Raw genomic sequence first — 27,938 nt, forward strand, 5'->3', positions numbered from 1 at the left:
GGGCAGATATGTGTATGAGATGATAGTACAAATAATATTTTGATAAAATTGTATGGGTTAGGGAGAGTATTTAGAAAGCACCGTACATAGTAAGTGCTCAACAAGTGATACTGTCATTAGTGCTGATGGATAGATGAATACAACGTGATTGTCACGGTTCTTTCAGATTCAGGCATCGTTCTAAGTACGTCGCCTATTTCAACACGCTTAATCTCCATTAAACTTCACAAGGTGTGTGTGTGTGTGTGTGTGTATAATTATCCCCATCTTAAGGAAAGTGTGGACAGAATAGGAAAGTAACTTGTTTGACGTTACACAATACAAAGAGGCACAGATGGGATTTCCACCCAGTCTGTCTCACTCCAAGGTCCATGCTTGTCACCACTATGCTGTTTTCTGCAAGGTAAAAATAATGTAGATCTGTATAAAATGTAGAAATAGAAATAATTTTTGCATGCTTCTGTTGAGGGGGGTGGAAATTTTTTTTTTCTTTTTAGTAGGCTATATTCTTCCATAGTCTCTTTTCTTAACATTAATACATTTGAAGTTTTACTTTACTAAATATAAATGTAATATTTATATTTTCATAATCTCAGATCCTCTTTTGAGACCATACTTTAAAGTAGTGGTTTTCAGCTGGTGGCTTTTTTTTTTTAATCCCATAGGGGATGTTTGGCAACGTCTAGAAATATTTTGATTGTCATACTTGGAGGAAGAGTGCTATAGGCATCTGGTAGGTAGAGGCCAGGGATGCTGCTAAACATGCTACATGTCAGAGACAGCACCTTACGATAAAGACTTACCCTGCCCAAAGTGCTGGTATTGCTGAGGTTGAGAGTCTCTGCTATACATCCAGTGCTAGTTAGCACACAGGACCACACAAAAAGCACCTCATCTAGACATTTGAGTCATCTCAGCCTCAGATTTAGATTATCTTGTTGCTGACTCAAAGGATTGCTCTGTAGCTGGTTATCAAAAAGGCTAAAAATACAGATGCACTCTCCTTTGTCTTTGCACAGTTCCACTGTCTCTGGGGAGTATCAGAGATGACATGGGCCACAAGCTCACCTTAAAATATCATTGAGAAGTAGAAGTGGAAAACCAGCAGTTCAGTCCTTTCTACCCTATCAGGAGGCCTCTTCAGGAACCCAAGGTTTTGTAGGCATGGTTTGTGGGGTGTACATACTGAATAATCTTTGCCATGACTATTGGTTGCTCTGGTAGTTTTTGCCTCTTTTGCTTGTTTGTTGTTTATTGGGTCTGACCAAGAGAATTTGTTTGCTGGCAATACCGGATTGGGAGTAGCTATGTGCATATGCTACCCATGCCTAGTCACGTCACTTCCACATTGTGCTTAACTCTTATTCACTAAATGTAAACCCCCACCCCTGAATAAACAAACAAAATCCCCCCAAAACCCAGGATTGTCACCTAAAATAGGCAACTATGACCTAGTCTTCATCCATCCAGAACAGGAAAGTGTTTTGAAAGTGGACATCTACTTCCTACTAGATTGAATTCATACTCACCTCACCTCTATTTCTATTGGTTCTCACTTTTATCATTTCCTTAAATTTTTTGAAGAGAAGACATTTAGCCTGTGGAACCTGCCCAACAAACTCCACAGATCTTGCAAAACTATTGGAAAAGCAAGGTCATAGAGTTTCGTTTCCTGTAATGTGTGCTACGTATGACTCACAGAGAAAACCACCCAGGTGCCTGAGACGTGAATGTTGGCTCCAGTGGCCATCCACTAGGAAGGAGGAAAGGAAAGATACTTACAGTGTAGAACCAGAACTTCACAATGGGTGCATTGTAGAATTCATAGATTTTTCTGCCCAGGGGGATTAACCGGTGCCTGCTCTGAACTTCCTCTTCATCCTTTTTCCTGGATGACTCCCCATTGTTTCGTCCCAACATTGCCTACATAGGGAGAGAATGGAACCCATCATGGCAGGGCTCTGCAGAGCATATACTCTGACTCGCTTATTTTATACTTCAGAGCTCATTAAACAGAAGAACCTGAGCTCCTGCCCCCCCCCCCAGCAATTTAAAGTTCATGCCTTCCCTAGGTATGTGATCGCACTCTTGTACAATCTATACATTTCCTTTGTTTGGGATGGAAGTTCTTGGGGAAAACTCTTGACCGTTTTCTTCTATCCTGAACCCTCTGGAAGAGGCAGACAACGAAAGACACAGCGTTCCGAGAGGGAAGAAGAGTGTAGTGGGGAAGCCACATTGGAGGAATCTGTGCCCCCACCCTGTCCTTATGTATTGTGAGACAGGCTACCTCTGGGTTCAGATTCTCTCTCCACCTACACTGATGACTTTTAAGTCAAAGGTAAATTGAACCAGAGTCCCTACTTGACCCAAAGATCATGAGCCCTCAAGAGGTGAGTTATCTGAAGCACCTGAAGTTGTTAAGGCCATCTCCTCAAGGCATGTGCCTTGGTTCTCTGATTCAGTCCTGGTAAAATCTGAGCTACAGTTGGCATTAGTGGTATGACAAGTCCTGGGCATGCTGACTTTCTTTGCAGCCAGGCAACAACAGGAGGACCCTAGTCAGCCTTGGCTTGCAGAGGTCTTCATCTCCAAGCTGTTGGAGATCTTCCCAAAGAATCCATGATTCCCTTCTCATTCACGACAACAGCAACAGCATCAAGAATATTGTATTTTTAATCTGAGATTCAGTTTCTCATTTATTTATTTATTTATTGTTATTATTTTATTTTATTTTTTTTTGCAGTGCTGGGATTTGAACCCAAGGCCTCAAGCATAGCAGGCAAGTGCTCTACCACTAAGCTACATTCCCAGCCCCGAGACTTAATTTTTTTAACGTAAAACAGGGGTAATAAGAGCCCCTGATATAGGGTTGGTCTACCAATAAGTTAGCACCTGGAACATAATAGATGCTCAGTAACTTAGCTAGTTAAGTAACATGAGACCTTGGCTACTCTTCACTGAAATTATCTAGTTGGGATTTTGCACACAAAAAAGTATGTTATTAGAATGTATAGCAGTACAGTTTTCTGACTTTACTTCTTCAATATTGTTCTAAGATAAGGTTAGTTTCATGCTGTTGGGAAATGAGATTTTTTTTATTAAATGTAAAAATGGGGTAAGATATTATGACTGATGAGGAACTAACAAGGATTTGGGACAAGACAGAGTACTGGGCATAAGAATTTCAAGTTGAGCAATCTAATTACAGCAATAATTTGTCTTGAACTTGAGACTAGAAGTAACTACTACATAATTCTGTTTTCAAATAACCTAACCTAAAATATGCAAATATTAGTTTCAACTACTTCAGTCACTATCTCAAATAACCACTTCTCTCAAATATGTGATGATTACAAATGATTTCTCTCTAATCAATTGAATTTATGGGAAGGTAACTTCCATCTCTTTGTAGACACTCTGGCTAGAAAAGGACATTGAGTTAATTAAAAGATCAAATTTTCCTCCACTGTCTGTCTAGGTGTTTAATGTCAGTGAGCTGAGTCAGTCTTCAAGATGGATAACACTAGACCCCCATACAATTCTCTAAGTATTGATCACTGATCTCAAGAAACTCTGAAGGTACGTGGTATTTGTCCTTCTACAATTTATAATTTATGTAGCATAATTATCCTGCTTCTGTTCTGCTTATGTCTATGTTTGACAATGCAATGCCTTCTGGAGACATAATGAGATAGAAGTAAAGGTAGATTGGAGATCTTTAGGCATCTTGGAGAGGAGGCAGCTGGGGCTTATCTCCAGGGACACTGGATTTCCCAACGTAGCCATCTCTGGGGCTGTGGACATGTTGGTACTTTATCAGGCAAAGTGCAAGGTGGAGACACTTACAAGGCCATGTGGGTCAAACACAAACAAAGAAAACAAAGTAACCAGTTTTGCCTTTATGATTCAAATGCCAATTTTAAAAAGCCTGCTCTTTTTAGAGCATTTTTGCCCTTTCCTCAATTCTGGCCTCAGCAGCTTCACTTGCCGATTTGGTTTATTTTTCTTTTCCCTATTGTCAAATGTTTCCTTTGACATCCCCTAAAGCAGAATTTAAGGGTCAAATTCAAATACACTGTACATTGTGGATTTTAAATCTCTGCTGCCTGAACACAGGTGTTAATGTAGAAAAAGATCCTTTGACGTGAACTAAAGATCCTGAAGGACTAAACATTCTGAAATGGAGTGAACCAAGGCGAATATTTTGGGTTATAGTTTTGGCAGGACAAAGGATGTCCCATTACAAGAGGAGATATGTTAGTTTAACACAGAAGCTCAAATGTCAATCCTATGAAAGAAGGGGAGATATCATTAAGCTGCACCCTCAGTCCTGCCTGGGGTGAGCCTGCTGATGGGAGCCCCAGCAGGGACAGAGTTTGCCATCAGGGTCTGAGCTTGCTGTCCTCAAGTCTATCCTGACTTCCTTTCCTTCTCCCTGGGGAGAACAAGCCCAGGCAGCAAGGCCACCCTGTGTCTCCTACGCAGGTTCTCAGTACACAGCACGGGAGGCTGTTCTCAGTCTAGAGATACATCCTTTTTTGTGGCTTCCTGCAGGATCAGATCCTCAAAGCTCTAGCCTGAGCAGGGGAAGCTCCTCCCTTTGCTTTCTTCCTGGAGATCCAACCAGGCAGAAGGCTGAGTCAGCTCCTGGCTGACTTCCTAGGAGGTGTGTCTACATCAAGGTCACCTCACACTTGACTTAGGAAGCCTGCATGTTGCTTTTGAATTCTCTCTACTATGTGTTCACCCAAAGTAGCTGAAATGAGGAAGAAATTCTCTTCTTCCCTGAATCAAAAAAGGGACCAGTGGAGTCTGTTTGCCTGGGTTCTAATCCCAGATTTGCAACTGGGTAAACCTGGGCAGTTTGATCTCTCTGAGTCCCATCTTCCTCATCTGTAAAATGGGGTTAATAAAAACAGTGCTTATTTGTGGATCCAGTGTGAGGATTCCATGAAGAAGTGTACAAAGAATGCTTAGTGTACATTTGTGAGCATTTACCAACCTTTGTGGTGTGTCAGCTGCCAGTCTAAGCATTTTACATGAATATGTTTTAGACCACACAGCTTCCTGTGGGACACACAAAGTTATTATGCCCACAACAGAAATGATGAAAGTGCTCAAAATCATACAGCAAGAGGTGATGGGGAGGATTCTGACTCTAGAGAACACACTCTTTACTCCCCCGCTGAGCTGCCCAAGAAGAATTCAGCATTATCCCTACCCATGTCACTGCTAATGATTACAATATCATTTCCTATCCATCGTGGGGTTTAGAAGCCAAAATTACGGTAAGATAATTTCAGGGAAGACCATCTGTATTCCTATAGAGGTGAGCAGAGACCTATGTGGATTTTTGTAAAAATCCTGCAACTGAAACAAAAGTTGGTGTTTGAGTTAGGGATCATGTCTGCAAACAGAGGTTGAGAAGGGGCCCACTGAAGGAAATGTTCTTTGTCTGGCGGAAGAACAATCCTCAGTGGTCCCACCAGGATGATAATGCATAGGCCTTTTGTCACCTGAGCAAAACCAATTTTCGTTTTCTCCTCTCACGGTTCCTTCTGGGTGATTATGGCAGCCATGGCTGGCTGGAGTGGTGAGGGGGGAGAGGCATATCGAGAAAGTCCTTAGGGAGTGGTTGCTTGATGTTTCCTGAGCTATGAAGCCTTGTGTGTCCCTTTAATAGCATGGGATATTTTTAGTCTTTGGCAAGGAGCCAGTGACAGTCAGGCTGCTCAGGCGGGGCTGTGGGAAGCCATCCCATGCGCAGCTGCCCGTTCCCTCTGCAGAACAAAGCACCCATGTTCTATAATTACACTGGGGAGAGCTAATAAAAGCTTTCCATACAAACCTCAAAATTCAATTAGTGCTGTATTTGTGAGCCTGACCCTGAAGATAGACAAGGGCTCAGCTTCTGATCAGCAGAAGGGTTCCAGCTCTGTGAAGCTGGCTGCTCCCAAATCATGGTTCTCCTTTCTTGTTTTCTGCGCAAAGATTGCTACATCATCTCCTTGTTTATAAACCTTTGCTGGTCTGGGAAATTGAGGGTGCCTTGCTCTGAATTTTATTGGGTTTTCCTGCTCCACTGGACTGATGGACTTCACATAGAATTGAACCAAACAAGCAGTCATGTTATTTGTGCATAAAGAGGCATTTTTATAATACCCTGGTCTCAATTCTTAAATGGCAGCACCCATGACTAACTTGAAGATGGGGACAGCTATCTGACCTTAAGAACTATTGAACCTTATCAGTGCATTTGGTATTCTCCTCAGGGAAAATAACTGTGTATATATATGCACACACACAAGTTATTTTATATATATAATTTATTTTTTTCCTTACAGTCAGTTCCATGTCCTCTTCATCTTTTTCCTTTGTGGGTTTCTCTGGTTCTTCTGGCTCCTTCTCTTGGAGATGGATTTCTTGTGCCTGAGTCATATAGGGCATGTCATCTTTGTTCTTGAACTCCAAGCTGAGAATTGAAGGAGGAAGTAGAATTCCCAGAATTACCTAAAGTAATAATAATGATAATAATAATAATCACATTTAAAGGATTAAGATTAGGTGGTTGCTTAGAATCAGAGGGCCTGGGGTGTGTCTGTGTTTGGGTACATGTGCATGTGCACTTTGTACAGGTGTTATATGCCCTGTGTGTGGACCTGAACACCTGAATATCTGAAGCACATTGATGTGAAGAAGATCACTTTGTCCCATTGGAGAAATATTATGCATAGTATCTAAGTCTAATTTTTGAAGAAACAAAGGGTCGGGAAAAATGAAGCTCAAGGCACAAGACAGGGACAGACCAGGACTGAATGGCCACAGGGACAGGAGAGCAGTCAGGGAGAAGGAAGGAATGGTGATGATCCTGGATTCTGGGTGCCTGGCAGGTCTGGTCTCAGGTGGCATGTGCTGTTCTTAGCCTTCAGAGGACATGACACATTGTCCTTGGAGCTAAGAACTGACTCAGCTGCCCCCTGAGGTCAGGCTCAGCAGTCACTAATAATGCAGCCAGGGAAATGTTCATGTTCTGCTTCATGGAAACTTCTGTGACTCTGGGTCAAGAGCCCATGGGAAGGGAGGAATGGGACAGGGACTGCTGGCTTAGTAAATGGTGGGCAAAGGACACAAAGTCACAGGTGTGCAGGATGAGTAAATCCCAGGATCTAAGGAGGACCACAGTTTTAATATCACATTGTACACTGAAAATTTGCTAAGAAAGAAGATTTAGGAGTTCTGATCACAATCATAAAAAAAAGGCTAACTATACAAGATGATGGATTTGTTAATTTGCTTAACTATAAGAACTATTTCACCATGTATATCAAAACATCGTGTTATATACTTTGAAAATAAAAAGAAACTGTCATTATAATGAATTAAAACAAAAACCAAAAGCAAACAACAAAACTGTATTTTCTTTTGATCTTCCACCTCCCGTTTTGTCTTTTTTCTTTTTCAGTTTAATGTTTTCTTTGAAAAACATTGAAAATTAAAAAAGCAAGTCCTACTTACCAATCTACTTCTCATTAAAACAAAAAAAAATTCCTAATAAGGTCCATTCAACTTCAGAAGTAACCACCGCATATAGTTTACTCTGTTCTTGTTTTTTTTTTAAGAATGAATTTATATTGCAATAACTCTGCACATATACATTTTGTAAAAGGGACTCAGGTTATACAGACTGGTCTGTAAATTGTTTTTCTTCATATAATAATAGATTAGGGAGTTGAGAATGTAGCAGAGTGGCACAGTATGTGTGTAAGGCTCTGACTTCAATCCCCAACACCAAAAAAAGAAAACAAAAGCTCAGAATCATGTAGCAATGCCTTGATATATAAATCTGCCACATATTTATTTCAGTTTAAAAAATTTCTCTTAGGAGATGGTGGTGCACACCTGTAATTCCATCCAGTTAGGAGGCTGACGCAGGAGGATCTCAAGTTTGAGATCAGCATAGGCAACCTAGTGAGACCTTGTTTCAAAATTTAAAAAAAAGGTGGGGATGTAGTTCAGTGGTAAAACTCCCCCGAATTCAATCCCCAATACTACCATATCCACACATACCCAAAAAAGGCCTCAAGCACATTTGGTAAGATTCAATGTCTCTACTACATGATGTAAAGGACTTAGGGGGAGAGGGAGAGGTTAGGCTTCAACCATGGAGAAGGGTTACCTAGGTGAGGACTCCTAGTATAGCCCGGCTTGTGTCAGAGCAAATGTGTTCCCTGTGGAACCTGTGTGACCACTGCCTTTGGATCTTCTGAAAAACATCAATGTCTAGGCGCTATCTCAAGAGATGCTGATTCAGAAGGACTAGGGGAGACCCTTGCCTTTATATGAAATTCAAAACACTCTCCAGGAGATTCTGGTGAACAGCTGGGTTTTAGTAGCAGTCTCTTGAGATAAAGGAATGCCTAATCCCACCACAGATTTGGCTTGGAAAACCACAACCCACCCTCGGGCCCTGGTAGCCCACAGGGCCTTCTTGGGCGCGCTGACCTTGAGGCCTGAGTTCTTGCGCATGCGGAGCCGACCCATCCACATGTCAGTGAGCAGCATCTGGCTGCACGTGTGCGCAATGAAGTCACGGTGCTTGGCAGCCACAGCCAGCTGCAGGCATGTGGCGTTGCTCCAGTTCTTCAATTCGTACGTCAACAGTTTCATGGCCAGTTGCTCATCCTGCTTGTAGGATTGGTCCAAGAGCTCCACAGCCAGCTGGCCAAAGTCCCTGAAAGAGAGAATGTACAAAGGAGCCTCAGGCCAGCTTGGAGACTTACATGACAAAAGTGGGGATGGACCTGTTATGGTTTAGATGTGAGGTGTCCGCCAAAAGCTTATGGGTGAGACAGTGCAAGAATTTTCAGAGGTGAAATGATTAGCTTATGAGAGCTGTAACCTGATTGGTGAATTAATCCACTGATATGGATTAACTAGGTGGTAACTATAAACAAGTAATGAGTGGCTGGAGGATGTAGTCACGAGATATGCTGTTGAGGTTTATATTTTGTTCCTTGGTGAGTAAAGGTCTCTCTCTGGTTCCTGATTGCCATATCCTGAGTTGCTTTCCTCTACCACTCCTTCAACCATGATGTTCTGCTGGTTCTCAGGCCCGCAGTGATGGAGTTGGCTGACCATGGACTGACCCTCTGAAACCCTGAGCCAAAATCAACTTCTCTTCCTCTACATTGTTCTTGCCAGGTCTTTTGGTCATAGCAATGAAAAAGCTAACTAAAACAGATCCACTGGCCAGCCACAAAATGTGGCTGCTGTGTGGAGCAATGGCTTCATGTGAGGTCTCGTCTGTTCATAAATTCATCCAGACAACATCCCTTAAGCATCCAGGACCATGTCTAGAGCTGAGGTTGGAAGTCCAACAAGACATGATCCCCACACTCGAGCCCCAAATCCAAGGCATATTTATGGGGGAGGCTGTCCAAACAATTAGAATGCAATGTGTCTTCTTCAATGTGGCCGACCTCAAGTTCAAATCCCAGCCTTGCCAACCACAATTTATCCAAGTGATCTTGGATAAGTTCCCTAAATTCTGAATCTCACTGTCTTCAGCTCAACAAAGTGCATAACAATAGGACCTACCTCTTGGGAAAGCTGAGAGGATGACATGAAATCTGTGCATTGGTATGTGTATCACTGTGTACCCTCTGTGTGTACCCTCTGTGTGCACCACTGGGGTGATACTGCCTCCCTTTAATGTTATGTGTTGCTCAGACCTTGGAGTCTTTGGAGACAACCTTCCCATGTTTCCCCCGACCTCCCTGTTTGCTGGGTTGGCCAACCTGGAGTTGTGGTTCAGCTCCTGGGAAATGTCGTCCACCATGTCATTTTCGGAGGCCTCGTGAGCCATGGCTTTGCAGAGTTTACAGGCCACCAGGGCCTTGGCCATGGCCTCCTCTCCATGCTGCCAGAAGAACAGGGCCATCTTCTGCCTCTTCATGAGGACAGCCCACACCATCAGCTCATGGAAAGGGAAAGGGAAGTGGTTGATTTCAGGGTCATCCAAGTCGATGTCCACCTCTTCCTCACGTTTCTTGGTTGTCTTTCTTCCTCGCCTCAGGGGAATATCATCCTGTAATTTTAGATAAAAACAGAGAGGCTGAGTTAAAAATGAATCAGTTCATTTATTAGTTCATTTAATAGTTATTGTATATCTTCCACTAGCTCAGCTCTGAGATCAATACTGAAATGCAGTAGGCCAGGTTTTATCCTAAAAGAACTCACAACCTCATGTATGGTTAATTTTAAAATAAGTTCTGCTTATTTTATGATAAGCATAGTCCCATGGGAACATGTCAATTTTATACTTTAAAGAATTAATTTTAATAGGCATTTTTTCTTATTCTATTTACTTCTGTCCACTTTTTCTTCTATTAGTAAGTTTTGTACCTCATGATAGACAGCACTCCCCTTTTTTGTTGAAAGGACAAGGATATCCTATACTTGTGTTTGCAGAAATGAAAATAACCATTTTAACAAAAGATGGGAAACATAGCATGTCTCTCATTTCTGCCTATCTACGGATGCATCTGTGAAGTAGTTCAGGCTGTTGGATCTGTTGTCATTTGCAAACACCCATGAATGGATTTTGCTTATGGGAATTTGTATGCTTCCTTGGTTTTCAAGTTAGTATTTCAAATAGGACTTATTTCTTTATTTTGTTTGCAATGCTAACATAACCTCATGGTGGTATTTTCAAAGCCACTGGGAACTGCCCTCATGACACTTAGAATCTTCATTTCCTTATTCTAGAAAGATATGTTAAGCGCTAGCACTGTATTTTTTAAAAAATGTGTAATAAAGATAATAATTGACACTAATAATTTGAACAAATATTTACCTCCATTCCCAGAAGTTTCAAGGCTTTGGGCTGTTAAAAAGAAATGTCAGCACAGTTAGGTCTTTCTTTCACAGAAGTAAGAAAAGAATCCTACTATATCATAAACAAGTAATCAATAACTCTAGTGCACCATGTAGCATTTATTTTATTTCTCTAAATAAAACAACACAAAGGGAACTAAATTCATAGAATTTATAAAAGAATTAGAGATTTAATGATTTTGGTGACTCACAGAAAATTAGGAAACTGAAGAGATGTGATCGTCCACAGGTAAAGCCTAAAGGTTTATAATATCTTTTGTGAACCAAGATCTCTTTCACTTTCCTATAATCATTCTTCTTGGGGAGAATGCCATGATTCCCAATTGCCTTGATCTTGAACGTCTGGCTTCCAGAACTGTGAGTGGTAGATTTACGTTCATAAGCCACCTAGTTTGTGGTATTTTGTTACAGTAGCTTGAACTCAGACGAGCAATGAAACAACCAAACAGATCAAATCCCACACATCTCCAACCTCTGAAATACCTCTATTAGTTGGAGATGTATCAGATATCATTCATAAATACATGTTTTGGTGCTTCCTGCTGGCCATCTCCCTGTGCTGCTGCACAGTAGAGAGGGTGAGAGGGCATGTATGGAGGGTGGCAGGAGGCCCTCAAGGCACTGATAGTGTCAGCATCTGGAAATGTACACAATAGGCACAGACTGCAGCCAGCAGAGAAGGCCACTTGGCACATCTCTGATTTATATTTAACAAAGGGAGATACCAAAATACCTTCGGGGTCAGAATCACAAATTCTGTGGTTCTAAGTAGTACAGAATGGTTGGGTGCCATCTTGGAAGTTATCTGAGTAGATTGGAAGGTCCCAGCCCTCACAGGTCCTTCAAATTTTACGTGACTATTCAGTGGGAATAGCTGGAACCTTCTCTCTCTCTCTCTCTCTCTCTCTCTCTCTCTCTCTCTCTCTTTCAGCTTCTGAGATGACCACCAATTTATAATCTGTGCTATTATTTTTTCTTGTTTATGCTTTTTGGTATCTTCAAAGTTCCCCACTAGTCCCGCAATACTTTTGTAGTCAGAATAAAGCTTTGTTAAAAGTAAGAATCAATAAAATTTTTTAAAAATACAAAAATAAAATGAAAAAAAAATAAAAATAGAGGAAAACAAAAGAAAGAGAAAAATGATGTCCACTACCAGATAGGGCAGCAGCTTTCAAAATGTCAACCATGGGTCACGAGGGGCCCCGAGACCCTTTCAGAGGGTGCAAGAAGTCCAATCTATGTTCATAATAATACTGAGTTTGGATATTGTGTCTACACTAGCTTAGATGGCACAAAGCTGTCGGGAGTAAAACGGCTTGGTGCTTTAGCAAGAGTAAAAACTGTGAAGCTGGTAAGAGCAAAGGCCTGTAATCCCAGTGACTCCAGAGGCTAAAGCAGGAGGATTGCAAGTTTGAGGCCAGCCTTATCAATTTAGTGAGACTGTCTCAATACATAACCCCCCCCTGAAGATGTGGCTCAGAGGTAGAGCAACCCAGGTCCAATCCTCAGTCCAATCAATCAATCAATAAAAATTAAGGTAGTGATACCAAACTTCACTATGGTCATTGGATTACGCTGATAGGCACTTGGAGAAAACAAAAACAAGTAAACAAAACCCTAATTTCCCTTAAACATGCTCTTGGAGCCCTCAATAATTACCATGTTTGTTTAATCTCTGATTGTGTGTGCTATTACCATCCCCTGGGATAAATCGGGAAGCCTGACCCAGAAACATCTGTGCTACCTATGATCTAGATGGCTGTTCTGAGGTAAAGCACTTTGGCATTCTCTGGATTAAGTCACAGCCCCTTTGTTTACATAGACTATCGCTTTTACTTGAAGGGAAGACTGGCAGACAAGACTGGGGCAGAGAGACTGGACATTGGGCAGGCATTTTTGGAATGACCAAAGTGAGGTTGTCACTTCAAGGAAAACAACTGATAGTATTTGTTGCCAAATTAATTTTTTTTAACAGTTTGGATGGAAGAGGGAAGAAGAGGAGGAGCAGTTACCACCTTCTCAACAGGCCTCCCCTATGGAGATCAAGAAGCCGCACCCTGAATCTCTCCCAACCTACTACTGCGCCACCTAGGTACGGCTGGAACTCACCCTCTTGGGGCCGAAGAGGTTGTGGTAGAGGGTCCTGAAGCGCTTGCGCGTGTAGTTGCAGCGGTAAGCTCCGCCCATCAGGTACTCGATCACCAGGCCGATGTCAATCAGGCTGATCCTGTAGTCTGGGGGCAGGTTCCCCTGTCAGACAAGAAAGAAAGAAACAAACAAATCCAAAAGACAGCGTGGTTTACTAGGGATTCTATTGCACGTGTTCGGTAACTATTTTAGAGTAAAATATAATGAAAAAAGAAACATATGAATGTATTATTATGCTGGTTAATTAATTCACCTTAAAATAGATCCAACCGAAACCTGGATATTCTCGCTTGGAAAGAAGACATAAGTTAAATAAGAAGATGCAGTAATCGTCGGCAATAACAGAAAATCAAAATATTTATTCAAGTCTTCAGCTGGGGAGAAAAAAACACCAGTGTAGCAGAAAGAAACACAGGCTAGACATGGCAAATGCTGTCATTCCCAGCCACCAGGAGTAGGGTCCCCCACGTTCCCCAGCCCCCTCTCTGTTTCTGACCCAGGCCTGTCACCACCCTCTAGCAGATGATTTATCTTCTTCCCACTCACTAAAGGAAGACTCCGCCCAGAGGATGAGGGTCATTACCAGGGCCTGCATGGGGTAGGACCTGCTTAGAGCCCAGGTATCCTTTAAAATCTCTATTAACCAATTTTTTTTTAAAGGGCAATTTTTCATAAAAGAACAGTGTGTAGGGAGGGGAATAGGAATTTCAGGATCGAGTTGTATATGAAGAACCCTTGTATTTAAAGAGAAGTGGGGAGGAATAGAAGAAGAAATTTTATCAATGGAATATTTTCCCAGAATCAAGGAGATTTTCTACCTTTTCCTTCAAAGAGAGTAGCCTTTCTCAGGGACCTGGAGTTATGGTGTATCTTTTTATTTTATTTTATTTATTTATTTTTGAGATGCTGGAGATTGAACCCAGGCCTTCACACCTGGTATGTCTCTTAGATGTGGGCCAAAAATAGATGCAAAACAGAAAAGCTTTCCTTGTCTACTCATTGTTGCTTTCTACTTCCAAAGGGGGTTTCTAGGGTCTAAGGAAAATCCTTGTTCTGTTAAGTCAAGGAAGAGGTAGTTCTGTGCACTGTGAATTTCAGGGGCACCACTGATTAGCCTGAACAGCTGCGTCCTTCATGCAGGAGGGCATTGGGTACCAGGAGTGGTGGGGACAGTACCACTGGGGGAAGGCTGGTGTGCAAGTCCTTAGATTTCAGAGGCAGGAATCTTTGGGTGCATTTTTTCTTTAATGGATGACCCACCCAGGATGTCACGTGAGATTTCTGTCATTTTGAGAAGAACCTCCTAATCTACACTGGATTTTCCAACTTTAGTGGTATCAGAATCACCTGGGGAGTGATGACAGTATAAAGGTTTGGGCCTTGTCCTATTACTTCATCCAAGTACTGGGTCCCTGTGTGCCTCATTAGCTCCTCTGGGTGATTCTGATTCACACCAAAGCTTGTGAAGCCACTTCTCTACTAAATGAGTTTCAGGGAGGCAATAGAAGCCTGCACAGCAGAACAGGGACATTCAAGTACAACATGGGGAACACTGTCAGTGGGAAATTCACTTAATTTTTTTTTGCTGAGCTGAATATAGGTTTCAGTTACCCTTGCTCAGCTTTCCTTTGGCCAACCACATCCCTTCCAAGGTTTTGGGATTCAGAGTTAGAGGTGACCCACTGGACCTACTCTTAAAAGCTTGAGCTTTAGATATTTCTTAAATGTTTCTTAAATGTATATTCCCAGTGCCCCCTTCTGAATTTCTTTTTATCTTCCTCCTGAATTTCTTTTAATCTACATATTTTCAGTGCTTTTTTAAGTCTTTGTGGTATGGTAGGCACTTAGAAGTTTTTTTAATAAATTAATAAACTAGTGAAATTAATTGATGTGGGTGGGATCAAGGTTGGGTTTGGGTTTTTCGTATTATAGTGTCATACACTATATGGTCGCAGTCTGTTAGTCTCTGCCGCTTGGGATAGCCCTCTTTCGTAGGGAAATTTGATTTGAAATACATGTGTACCCCTATACATAAATTCAATAGCAATTCTCAGTGTGGTAGGAATGAAGGGAAAGCCCTGGGAGCACCAGCCTCAGGTGTGTGATCTCACTGGGGCTCTTTAGACTTCCTTGCTGTCCCCAGATTTAGCTCCCACCTCCATCCACTGGGTTCTGCCTCTTCCTGGGTTTGAGGATCTAATGCAAAACACACAGGCAGGATTGTGAAGGGCACTGTGTATAAAGTGGAAGCACCTTGGCCCAGTGAGGTCCAGTGTGAGACCCATTGCATTATTTGAATGGCTCCTTCACAAAAATGATCTCTGTTGTCCTCCCCACACACCTCAGAAATTCGTTCCCCTTTGAAGATGATTTAATCAATGTAACTAGTTAGGCTGTCCTCAGGTTACTAACAAAACCCAATTGTCTGACTTTGTTATGCAAAGTATGGCAAAAACTATTCAAAAGGGAACACAGAAAGTTTTAAGATAGTGACTTTTTATGTATTGCCCTTTCCATAAAAATTTGAGTTTTAAAATATAATGAGGCCACAGTTTCTGTAGCCTCCAGCTCTACTGGATATGAGGCAAGGCTGTTATTTAAAGAGTAGAAGATTCCAGGAGCCAGGCCATGCCTGGGTCAGTCTATTCACATGCACATTTGGCTCTGATAAGATGACCTTCCAAGGATGCCCACCATCTGTTATTTTCCTTGGCATTGGGAGGCAGTGGGATAAAGCACACTGGCTTTCAGTCAGCTGTCCTGGGCTTCTCTGTCCCCCTCATGAACCAGCAACTTTCCCTCAGGGTCTTTTCCCAAAAACAGGGGCTAAACACCATGCTGCTTTGCTTATGTTCCAGATTTTGGGAAAGTCCCCCAAAGAATTTATTGTGATGCTATTGAAAAGCAATCCAGAGCAAGTCTATGAACTTGTGCCTACTTTTCTTTCTTTCTATATTTGTGGTGCTGGAAATTAAACCCAGGGCCTTGCACATATAAGTCATGTGCTCTACCATTGAGCTACATTCCCAGATCTCCTACTTTTCATGTTATAAGAATTTTCTAAATTTAAAAGCTGGGTAATAGTGAGCCTGACACCTAGGTGTTTTGTTTTGGGAAACCTACATGTGAGCATGAACTTGAATTCTAAGACTGAGACACCAATATTGCCTGAAGACCAATAACTGCATGGCAATATTTATGCATTTTAAGTGTCTTTACTACTAGAGATTGCCAATAAAGTGGTAATAGTAGTAAAATTCAAAGTAAATAAAAAATTAAGGGCAAATACAATACTTTTACGCAATGATTTTTATTAATAGAGCTTTTAGTGGCATATACTGCCAAGGAAGGTGCCAAGATATTCTCATGAAAGGTTGATTATTGTAGCATGATTTCTGTGTAGTCGGATCTGAAGCAGAAGAAAGGACTCTATGATTATTTGGGTGTGGCTCTGAGTGAAGGTGACAGGAACTGGCTTGCATTCTGTTTGGTCACAAGGGGGCGATGTTCACCTACCAGAAGCCAGGCTCGCCAACAATTAACCGCCTGCTCTGTTCTGTGTGGTAAGGTGACATGAAGGAGTCCAGAGTATGCACAGGATTAGAGGAGAAGGACAGGGTCAGATGTTCTTGTTGAAGTGATATCCGGAGGAGGGAAAGGTTACTTTAGCAAGGCATGGGTTTGAATGCTGCCTGCAAGGCTGATGACTGGTGGAAACAGAGAAGTTGAGGGAAATCAGCTTTCTATTTCTTATTAGAAGAGTGGAAACCCTTTTGGGAAGAAGAAACAAATTTGACAAAATGAATAAAATTGGGTACAATTTAGATGTCGTGGGATTACTGTGTCCTGGGTGGACTCTAAAGGGGATGGCATGATGTGGTGCTGGGCTGGTGGCCTGGATCACCTGTGACTTGTAGATGTCTCACATGATGCTTTTGCATTGCTTCTCCTAGGACGGCCCTGCTGGGAAGTGGGGAACTTTCTGGGTCCTCTAGCAGAGGACAGCCAGAGGCCAGAGACATGGCTACCAAGTGCAAACAGTACAAGGCTGGGCTGTGGTCTTGTCTCTGTACTCTTGTGCCAATGGACTCATCACTTTCTTTCTCTGTACTTCCGTTTATGCTCTGAAAATAGGTGATTTGGACAGAGTTATTTCTAAGGCCATGCCTATGTCTGAGAGTGCAGTTTTAGGATCAGTACCTGGCAGCTGCTCTTATTTCTATACTGCCAGGCCATTGGGCAAAGACACCTGTCCAGAGCTTTCAGGGTTCATGTAGCTTCCAGTTGTCCCTTGGAATTCAGTTAGTGGGAACTGGGGGCTCAGAATCAGGAATGGTAAAGGCTTAGACAGGGATGGGCTGTGTTCATCGTATCCATCTCCTTTGGAGAAAGCGGAGGAGGTGAGCAACCCCTCACATGCCAAAAGATAATGTCCCAAAACCTTGTGGAGGAGTCTTCCTTTGCTCAGGGCCTTTTCAAACTGGAATTTTCTTAGCTTCCTTCATACTGCAATAATACGAATTCTGCCTTCTGTTTCTGTTACCCTTCCCCACCCTTTTGATTATATCTTATTAAAATTTTTTTTTTCATGGAGCTGAGGATTGAACCCAGGTACTTGCACATGCTAGGCAAGTGCTCCACAACAGAGCCTGTCCCCAGACCTCCCTACCCTTTTGATCATGACTGGTCATTGGCAGAGTCTGGAAAATGATTTTCCATTTCCTGCCTTAACATCACGTGGTAGGTCACGTGGCTTGCTGGAGCCTCTGGGCATGTGGGAAGGTACAGTCTGGTAACTTAAAGATGTTGCCTTCTTTTTTCAGACTGTGGACGACTAGTCTGAAGGCAAGTTTTAACCCATGCCATGTTTAACGATATCTTAGTTAAAGAATAGTTCGAGTTCACTTATTAGACCTGCTTTTCAAAATGAACTGTTTTTTCAGAGGTCACCTCTTGATATTGCTATCAGGTTTCAGCTATTTGATTTTAGCTATTTAGGGACATTCATTTTTCTTTGAAACTCACAACAACCTTCCAAACGAGATTGTTTCCTTCTGTTGTGTGAAAAGTATAAGATGATTGCTAGTTTTTCGCTTTGCCAATGGTGAGTGAGGAAGACTGTTCTGGGATAGTTTTTATAATAAGGAAAAATACATTGAGTTCCTTTGAGTAATTACCAGGTAATTTGATTTGAGCTCTGGGAAAGCGAGGACATTATTCCACTGTTTGGTAGATTAACAAGGTAATAGACTTAATAGTCAATCTCTTAAAAAATAGGAATACTTTAGCAAATATGCCTGAATATAAGGCAGGTTTATGAAAATGTCCTTTCCTTACCCCAAGTGTCAGAAACACCTTTGCATTCTGCTAAGTTCTGGGTCTTACTTCCCATGTAAATGAACTTATCACAATTTCACCACTACTTCTGTATAGTAGTCAAATGCCACCCTCCTTTGGTGGGGAGGGAGAGTTTAGGTAACCTGAAATATTAGCACATTTAGTTTAAGAAAGAAAAACTACTATTTGAAAACATACAGAGGCACAAATTAAGCAGACATTTACTAAAATAGCAGGTTATATTTCACAGAAAAGCAGACACACTTAGGCCACTCTGGTTTCAAAGGAGAGCACTGGTACATTAATGGATTTATGCATGAATACAGTTGAGTAAACTGGATTGACTTATATCAATTAAAATTTCTGATGCGGAACAGCAACTCCTTTTCTCATTGTTCTAGATTGCTCCCTTGATATAAATAATTTGAGATCTTGAAAACAGTTTGGGAGCAATTCTGCACATCTAATTTTTTTTTGGTTTCAAAGAATACAAAGACAAGTTGGATTTGGAGATGTCACATTGGGTGACTTTCGATGGTCTCATCATTCCTAAATGCACTTCCTGGGTTTATAGTCATTATTTACAAAAAACTTAAAGACACATTATCAAATGCTATGTTTAAAGTCCAGAGCTGTGTTTTCTAACTCATGAGCAGCATTTTGTACTGGAGTTTATAAATTCCTGGTTCATTTTGTCATAGATGGAACATGTCTCTCTATATATTTCCCCTGCTATTGTAAAGAGTGAACTAGCTGCTTATTATCATATTCTCCAATTTTGAAAATTGAGTAAACTTCCCAAGACTTCCTTAGCATTTTAAGCCCAGTTTTTGTAGCTCTCAGTATCTTTTCGGCCTACATTGCTGGAAATAGTCTGGAACCGTGTGAGAAAGTTGTGCACCAATGTTAATTTTCTCTTGTCACTTGTTTTGAAAACACAAAACAGAAAGCCGCAGTGCAGCTCCCTTCATTCATACAACATCAACCGCAGGTGCTTCTGGCTCCTTCCACTACTATGACTATTTCTTCTGGCTCCTCCGGAGTCGGACACTCACCTTGACCACAGAAATCACTTGACGCTGCGCTTCCTGCCCCGACTCCTTCCAAGGGAAGAAACTAAACAAGGACTTACTCTGCCCTGTTCCCCTCAACCCCCCATCAGCAGTCCTTTTCCCTGGTGGAAGGATACATTGTTCTTAGTTGTTCAGTCCCTTTCTAGATGTTTTTTCTTTTTTAAAGCCATTTCTTTCCAGTTACTAAATTAGTAAGTAAAGGACATGCTTATGTAACTATCTTCTTGTGCCAATACTTGGCTCACACTTAAAAAAAAAAAATCTCTTAGCTAAAACTCCTTCCTTCTAAATTCTTATCATTCAGTTCTTTCTTTTCTTTTTCGGTACCAGGGGTTGAACCCAGGAGCGCTTAACCACTGAGTCACATCAACAGCTCTATTAATATTTTATTTACAGACAGGGTCTGGCTAAGTTGCTGAGGCTGGCTGTGAACTCAGGATCCTCCTGCCCTAGCTTACCCAGCCCTTGGGATAATGGGTGGGCGCCACCACACCGGGCTCCATTGTGTTCTTTCTTGTTAGTATATATATTATTTTTGATGCATATTTTTAGCCAAGAAGCTAAACAAAACAAAGAAATAAAAAGAAAAGAAAAACCCAAAGATATTTTATAGGCTTCTAATAATATAGGCGATGTGAGCAAATACAAGAGGCAGCTCGAGGGATTTCAGAAAAGAGAAAATGATCTTGCAGAGCAGAGTCCTATGGGGAAGAGAAACTAATAACAGGGATTTTTATCATCTGTAGTCAGTGAGATCTAACTGCACAAATCCCATTGAAAAATCAGGCGAGACATTTGCTGCTGGGAGGGTGGTGGTGGAAGTGGATTAGCGACTTGTTTGAAGGCTGGGTTGGCCAATACCTAGGACCCAGGGACAGAGGCATGGCCACCTCTTCAGAGAACCCCACCGACTAGTCTGAGGTGAAGGGATTATGCTTTGTATGTTATTTTAGAAAACCTCAAAACATTTTATTGAACGTGAGCATCAAAGAGCTTGGGAGAATAAATTGAATGAGGACACTTCTGAGTTTAGCTTCCAGGCGGTTTTCAGCCTGGATCCATTAAATGAAACCGTAAGTGTTGAAGGAAAGAGAGATGGGTTTGCATCTGCTTGGCTTGTTTTGAAAGAGCTACAGGTTTGCTCGCTGACACATATGCATATCCTTCATTAAGGTACCCTGGAGATGGGAGAAAAGTTTACAAGGGCCAAAAAAAAAAAAAAAAAAGAAGGAGGTTTTTGTTTTTATATCCTTCACTTATTACTATCAAAGATCTAGTGGGTTCAAATAGATGGATTTTAAACAGCCCCAGGGACTTTGCTTGACCTTTTGAAAAAACAATTTAAAAGTTGCTTCAGAGCACCTATAGGTCAGTTCTCGCCAATGACTTCCTATAATATGAAAAAAACTGTACTCCATTTTCAAACTTCATTTTGAAGCTTTCTCTAAGTATGTTCCGTGGACTTTGGTGAAGAATTGCTACAAAGGAATGATAGTGGGCATATGTATGCATGTGTACATGTGTGTGTATATGAGATGGATAAGGTGCCATCATCTTTATTGTCCTTTGGAGTTAAGGGTTCAGAACCCAAGCTGACCCTGAAGGCAATTCTGTAGGGCAAAGGAATGAGACCTTTGCTAGGATTCAGCATAACCTTCCTATGACTTATTTTCATCTTAAAATGGAGATACTGCCTGGTAATAAGAAAATAATAATAATTCTACTTCATAAAACTGTTGTGCAGATTAAATGTGTTAAGATGCATGGGAAGCTTACAAAAACACTGGGCCTAATCATCACTCCATCGTAGCTCTTATTATTTCATTATTAATTAAAGATCGGGGCTCTAATCCTAGTACAGCCATGACCACCCAATGCAGTTATCATTTCCTTGTTTCCTCATCTGTAATATGTGAATAATTCTACATGACCTATATCTGCCAGCTTTTTTCTTGTGATACTGGGGATTGGATCCAGGGGTGTTCTACCCACTCAGCTTACATTCCCAACCCTATTTATTTATTTTGAGACTTGACAAAAATCTTTCTAAGTTGCTGAGGCTGGCCTTGAACTAGTGAGCCCTCCTGCATCAGCCTCCCAGGTTACTGGAATTACAGGTGTGTGCCACCTGGCCTGGCTTACACTAGCTTCACCCCCTCATCCCCCATCAAATGAGATGATTGGTGTGACAACATGTTCTGAAAACCATTAAGTGATAGAAGAATGCCACATATATATTTGTTTTGGTGCCTGTTTTTTGGAGCTGTTCTTGTTGGTATGCTGGACGTGGCACTGTATCAGGAGCTAGTAAATGGAGACACTCCTGTGGTCAGTTCGCTCCCCAGGTAGTGAGGGGGGTATATGGAAAAGTACAGGGAACGGCATAAATCCACCTGGCACAGGGAAAGCCTAGAGTTCCACTATTCAGAAGCGTTATGTCCAAGGTAAAGCATCTAAAACCATGGCGACTGGAGGTTAAACTGCAGCTGCATCATCAGCAGAGGTGTCAGTTAGACAGACGCACGCGCACACCATTCTGGATGGGAGTCAGGCAGGCACAGGAACACTCTGGCAGCTCATGCAAAACGGTCGCTTTCTAATCACAGGAAGCGGTCAAGACAGGGCCTCCGACCTGGGGTCGAGAGGATTCTTACCTTTTTGACATCCCTGACCAAGTGGTACAATGTGTTTGAGGGCCCATGTCTCTGAAAACAATAAAGAAGAATCAAACAGTTTTGCTAGTCAGGGGCTCTAACTGGCAAGGCAAGAAGGTTCTGGAAGGAAGGGTTCTGATGGGTGGAGGGCAGTTTGTTACGATGGACCTTGTTTTAGTTGCTCAGTTTTGTTTGTCTTTTCTAAAGAAACACAGGCAGAATTTTGGATTGGATTGTCGCAAGAAAAGGTGTTGGAGATCCTAGGTTCAAAGTTTCTAAGGCATGTTGTCAATTCTGTAGACAGCTGGGCCCAGACGTCATCGAAGGAGTTAGTTTTGCAGCAGGGAAAAACATAAGGGCCAATTTACCAATTGGAAAAATACCTGGGCACATTGTCATTGAGACTTCTTTACTTTCTATAATGAATTAGAAAATTATCTCAAAAAGGGGTTGGCAAATATTTTCTGTGAAATGCCAGGTAGAACATATTTGACGTTTTGTGGACTAGTCAGTCTTTATCAAATCAGTTTAACTATTATTGCACTGTGAAAGCAGCTATAGACTTTGTTGTTGTTGTTTATTTTCTTCTTCTTGTTTTTTTTTTTTTTTTTTTTTTTTTTTGGTAGTACTGGGGATGGAACCCAAGGCCTTGTACATGCTAAGTAAGGGCTCTACCACTAAGGCTCATCCTCAGCCTTTCTGTTGTTTTTATATAAACAAGCAAGTTTAGCTGTGTTTTAATAAAACTTTATTCATGGACACAGAAATAAAATTCCCTATAGTTTAAATATGTTATAGAATATCCTTCTTCTGACTGCTTCAACCATTTAAAAAAAATGTATAAAAGTCATTATTAGAGGCTGGGGTTGTGGCTCAGCAGTAGAGAGAGACCCTGGGTTCGATCCTCAGCACCACATATAAAACAAAGGTTTTGTGTCCAACTACAACATATATGTATATATATGTATATATTGTATATATTCACTATTAGCTTACAGGGTGTACAGAAAAAGGCTGTGGGCTGGATCTGAACTTTGGTGATAGTTTGCTGATATCTGACTTAAAGGAAAAGCCATAGGCTGGGGAAAAGAGAGAGTTGGTGAAAATATGTATTTGTATTTGAGGTAAGAATAAAGTGAAGTGAGTTTCTATTCTCTTGTCTCAGAAACAGGAATGCTAGATAAAGTAGAGGATGCCTAATTAAGTTTGAATTTCAGATAAGTGCTGAACAGTTTTTAACATAAGTATGTCCCATGAAATATTTGGGATATATAGGTGGTCCTTCATATCTGTGAGTTTTACATTCATGGATTCCACCAATTATAGAATGAAAATATTTGGAAAAAAACTATGTGTTGAACATAAAAATACCTTTTTCTTGCCATTCTTCACTAACCAATACAGTAAAATAACTATTTACACAGAATTAGTATTGCATTAGGTACTACAAGAGATCTAGATATAATTTAAAGTCTATTGGAGGATGTGTGGGGACTCCTGGAACCAATTCCAGGCAGAAACAGAGGGACAACTCTACTTACACTAAAAACACTCTTTATTGTTTATCAGAAATTTAAATTTAGCTAGGTGTTCTGTATTTTGATGTGCTAAATTTGTGGCAATTTTCTTGTAGGATCTAAAATTGTAATGTTAAATCCTTAAGCGAATGTGTTGTAACACATTTAAGTACTGAAGCAATTCCTGTGTACTGCTTCAATCCTTGTCCATTCATGTGGACACAGAATCTGCTAGACCCTTGATTTTAGAATTTCAGCCTCCAGAATGGTGAGAAGTAAATGTCTGTTTTTTATAAATTACCTGATCTTAGGTATTCTGTTATAGCAGCACAAATAGACTAAGACAGTCTCAATTTCCTTATCTATAAAACAGTGAAATTGACTCTAAAACCAAACCAAAACAAAACAACAACAAAAAAAAAGCAAACAAAAACTTCTTTTGAGGTAACTCCTAACAAGAGGTATTTTACATCTAATTCCACTGTTGTGGGAAAAGAAAGAACTTCATAGCTCTGAAGTTTACAAAATGACACAGGTACTTAAGTGGCCTCCTTTGATGCTTAGAGCTAAATCATTCCTCTTCTGCCAATTGTCACAAATGCCCTCTGGATTTCAGAATAAACTGTATTCCAATTTCCACAGCCTTGTTTTGTCTAAAAACATGAGAACGGTCCCTTCAAATGATGACCTAACCTTCTGCCTTGGATGCTGACAACTGAGCAGTTAAAACAAGTGGAGTCTTGGTGACTTGGTGTTTGTAGTCTACAAAGGTCTAAGGGAGTATTGTGAAGAATGATGCATGCATTTAGGGGAGGAAGAGAATCACAGGCATGTTGGGGGCAGGAGAAGGTAAGCAAAAAAAAAAAAAAAAAAACAAAGAAAATAACAAGTGCCTTAGCTTGGCCCTACCGTATTGTACAATTCCTCTAGTCTGGAGATGGTGAGAAAACGGTGCATGCTTACTCCATTCTCTATGAGTAATTTCACAAAATCCACTCTGTCCAAAACTAAGGCATCCAACATGGCTTGTTCCAGAGACCCCACCTGCAAATCAAGTCACTGAGTTAGTCTGCCCCGGGGTCTATGGATGCGGTTCCTTGGCATTTGCCTGAAAAGCTTAAAAATGGATGGCTTGACATCGGGTAAATCTTCAGGACATCCAAGAACATGCTAGAGAGACTGTTCCCAGTTCCACCTTTGGGACAACCATTGTGTCCGGGGGGGGGGGGGGGGGGCTGCCTTTGGAAATAGAAGTCAAGGATTTCAAGGTCCAAAAGCTATTTCTTCCCTGAACCATTTTTTTTCCTGAATCCTGAGAAGGTGCAAGAATTTATGGGGCTTTTTCCCCTTGCCATTTTCTGACCAAGTTTCTGCAATGCCCAAGAAGAGCCAAAGTAAGTATTTTACTGTCTTTTTTTTTTTTAAACATTCCCTGGGCTCTGAATTAGACTCCTGGCTGACTTGAGAAGATGAGCCTAAGGATACAGACCAAAGGGCCTAAACAGATACAGGAGGTGTAGAAATGGGTAAGACAGAGGCAAGCTGGTGTCACCCAACTAAAAAAAAAAAAAAAAAAAGAGCAACCTAATATCTGGTTTGCCGCTGGCTAGGATTCTAGGATTTCTTTTCTTTTCTTTTTTTTTTTTTTTTTTGGTGCTGGGAATCAAACCTAGGGCCTTATGCATGCTAAGCAAGCACTTTACCACTTAGCTTCAACTCCTAGCCAAGATTTTTATTTAATTCCTTTCATAAAAATTTCCCAGTGTCCAGATTCCTTGACAAGTATTTCCATGCTAGCAATTCACTAGCTTTACATGAAGACAACTGCTATGCTCAGCCAAAGGCTGTTGAGGAAAAGGAAGGGTTAAGAGAAACCTGCCCATGAGTGGTAGGATTCCAGGCACAGAAATGAAATTTTGGGCTGTTGGGTTACCTCCTGTGGATGCATGTGTATACCACCCAATGGGCAATTTCGCAAATTTTTATTTTTGGTAGAGTCAATTGAGGGAAACAAACCAAGAACAGTTATATAAAGCTTCGGTTCTTTGTGTTGTTCTTTGGGAGCAGGGAGGACCTGTGCTCAGTCACCAGGACCAGATGGCACCTGCATGCGGGAGGCTTCTAATTCTGCATCCTGAGGCATGACCCAGCCGCAGACCAGCAGGGGGCGTCTCCACTTGGAAGCAGCAACCTCTTCCTTTTGCCCGCCTCACAGACAATCAGAAACAAACTAATTCCAGCTTTATACAACTTTGTGTTATATGTCTCTTTAAACACACGCTAAAAGATATTATCTACAGCTCTCAAAGGCCACTCAAGGATGGAAATGTATGACTATTAGGTGATGTGCTTAGTTATAACTTCCACCAGGTGGCAGCATTTCCTCAAATATGAGAAGAGGCGCCCAGGCCAGGTACTCCTGCGCAAAGCAAGATCTCATCCTAAAAAAAAAAAGGCAGTAGTTTATTGAGCCACTCTCAAAAGCTCCTTAAACAAATACCCTTGCCCAGGCAAGTGGGCTTTTTGGGGGTGACGATGTATACTCTACCGGCCACTGTTGCCCATAAATAAAGATCTGGCTTCGAGCGATGTCCACTCTGTTCCAGGCTAAAGCTAAACTCAGTTGGTCTGGGGCCGAGGCATTGGCACCTGTGTGTAGACAAATGGGAGAAAAGAATGGGAGAGAGAAAACAAGGATCAGTATTGTAAAGAGAAGACACACTCTTTTGCTCTGTCACCGACCCCCTCCTCCTGAAGAGCAGGCTCAGATATGCAGAGGGTTTCTCGAACTTGGCACCATTGAATTTGGGGGAGGATAATTCTTTGTCGTGGAGCTGTCCTATATATATTGCAAATTATTTATTAGCATTCCTGAACTCAATCTCCTGGGTTCTAGTTAGCACTTTTCACCCCTCTCCCCATTTTCCCAGTAATGACAAACAAGATTGCCAAGTGGCCCCAAAGTATGGAGGCAAACAAAAGCAGCCTATTGAGAACCCCTGCACTACAGCCTGGCAGCTCAGAGGGTCCCCGGGACAGCAGCATCACTGCTAGAAATGCAAACCTCAGGCCCTCTCCAGACCCACTGAATCAGAGGCTGAATTTTTGTTGTTGTTTTTTGAGATGGGGTCTAGCTATATTAGACAAGCTGGTCTCCAACTCACCATCCTCCTGCCCCAGCCTCTATGCCTGGCAGAATCTGCATTTTAACCATTTTAAGATGATTCCTGCTCATGCTGTTGTTTGAGAAGCGCTTTTCTAGAACACATTTTGCTCTTGTGGTTAATCTGATTTCAAGAATGGTTGGAATTGTGTTTAGCATGTGGTGGATCCTCGTCAGCTAGTGGGCCAGTGTTGGTACTCTGGTGAGAGAGAGCTGAGCTCTCTTAAGAGAAACACACACAGCAGCTTAGGTGTACTTTAGGTTGTGGGGAGAAACCATTGGAAAGATTTTCCAGTTTCTCATTATACCCCAGACTCGGTAAATGGCTCCATGCTGTTCACATGCAGCCATTTAAATATAAATTAATTAAGATTGAATAAAATTAAAATTTCTGTTCTTCATCTATTTTAGCTATATTTCGGTGCTCAAGAGCCACATGTGGCTAGTGGCTGGTGGATTGGAGATGACGGAAAGGACATTGTTATCTTTACAGAAGATCCCACTGGGACAGAGCTGGTCAGTGCAAGCTGCCCATGAATGCAGACTGCAAGCTGGTGATGTGAGGCTGAGAGTGGAGGCAGCGTGGTAGGCAGAGGGAACATGGGGTTTCTTGAGTCTGCCATTGTGTGACTGTGTGCATAACCATGGACTTCTCTATACCACTGTTGGTCATCTGTGAAATGGGAACCATACAAATATCCTGTTTTACCTGGCTGAGGCTCTGTGAGACTGAATGTCATATATGTGAATTCACATGAGAACAGATTTTTCACAATTCGACACCCTTGGTGCGCTCAGGAAAACATATTCCTTGATATTTGCCCAAATTCATGCTGTTGAATATCTCAAAGTGGGGAAGGAGGAAAAAGAGAAAACAATCTTTCCTGGCTCAGATATTTTGAAGACTCTTATGTCTTCAAAAGCCAAAGTATGGGGCATTTTCATGTATCAAATGTAGTGTTCTAAATAATCCCGAGAATGGGGTCTTACTGTCTGTTTTGGATAGAGGAAGATACTAAGGTCCAGAGGGGTTGGAGTAAAATGTCAAAGATCAGACAGCTACTAACAGTGGGTGAAAACAACAAGTGCTCAGGTGCAGAGGTGAGCCTCACACCCAGTGGGCTCCCACCACTGCTGCTTCTGATGT

General features: G+C 41.6%; 1 protein-coding gene and 1 long non-coding RNA gene across 2 annotated transcripts in view; one reads left to right on the top strand and one right to left on the bottom strand.

The window, feature by feature from the left end:
• The window catches only part of TRPM3 (transient receptor potential cation channel subfamily M member 3), a 279,668-nt gene that overhangs the window by 71,772 nt on the left and 179,958 nt on the right, over positions 1 to 27,938 (bottom strand). The window contains exons 8-17 of the mRNA XM_081264172.1: positions 26,177 to 26,277; positions 24,538 to 24,672; positions 22,112 to 22,162; positions 13,301 to 13,336; positions 13,009 to 13,149; positions 10,859 to 10,888; positions 9,801 to 10,090; positions 8,506 to 8,734; positions 6,346 to 6,513; positions 1,783 to 1,923 (exon numbers count right to left, since the gene is read on the bottom strand). Of these exons, the coding sequence (XP_081120298.1) occupies positions 1,783 to 1,923; positions 6,346 to 6,513; positions 8,506 to 8,734; positions 9,801 to 10,090; positions 10,859 to 10,888; positions 13,009 to 13,149; positions 13,301 to 13,336; positions 22,112 to 22,162; positions 24,538 to 24,672; positions 26,177 to 26,277 (1,322 nt within the window). The remainder of the gene's footprint in view (positions 1 to 1,782; positions 1,924 to 6,345; positions 6,514 to 8,505; positions 8,735 to 9,800; positions 10,091 to 10,858; positions 10,889 to 13,008; positions 13,150 to 13,300; positions 13,337 to 22,111; positions 22,163 to 24,537; positions 24,673 to 26,176; positions 26,278 to 27,938) is intronic.
• On the top strand, positions 3,489 to 27,937 carry LOC308632256. Its single transcript, XR_014018460.1, has 3 exons — positions 3,489 to 3,582; positions 12,875 to 12,991; positions 27,203 to 27,937. It is a non-coding gene; the product is annotated as an uncharacterized lncRNA (long non-coding RNA).

The sequence above is a fragment of the Spermophilus citellus genome (genome assembly GCF_964194105.1).
Source record: "Spermophilus citellus genome assembly, chromosome: 2".
NCBI lineage: Eukaryota > Metazoa > Chordata > Mammalia > Rodentia > Sciuridae > Spermophilus > Spermophilus citellus.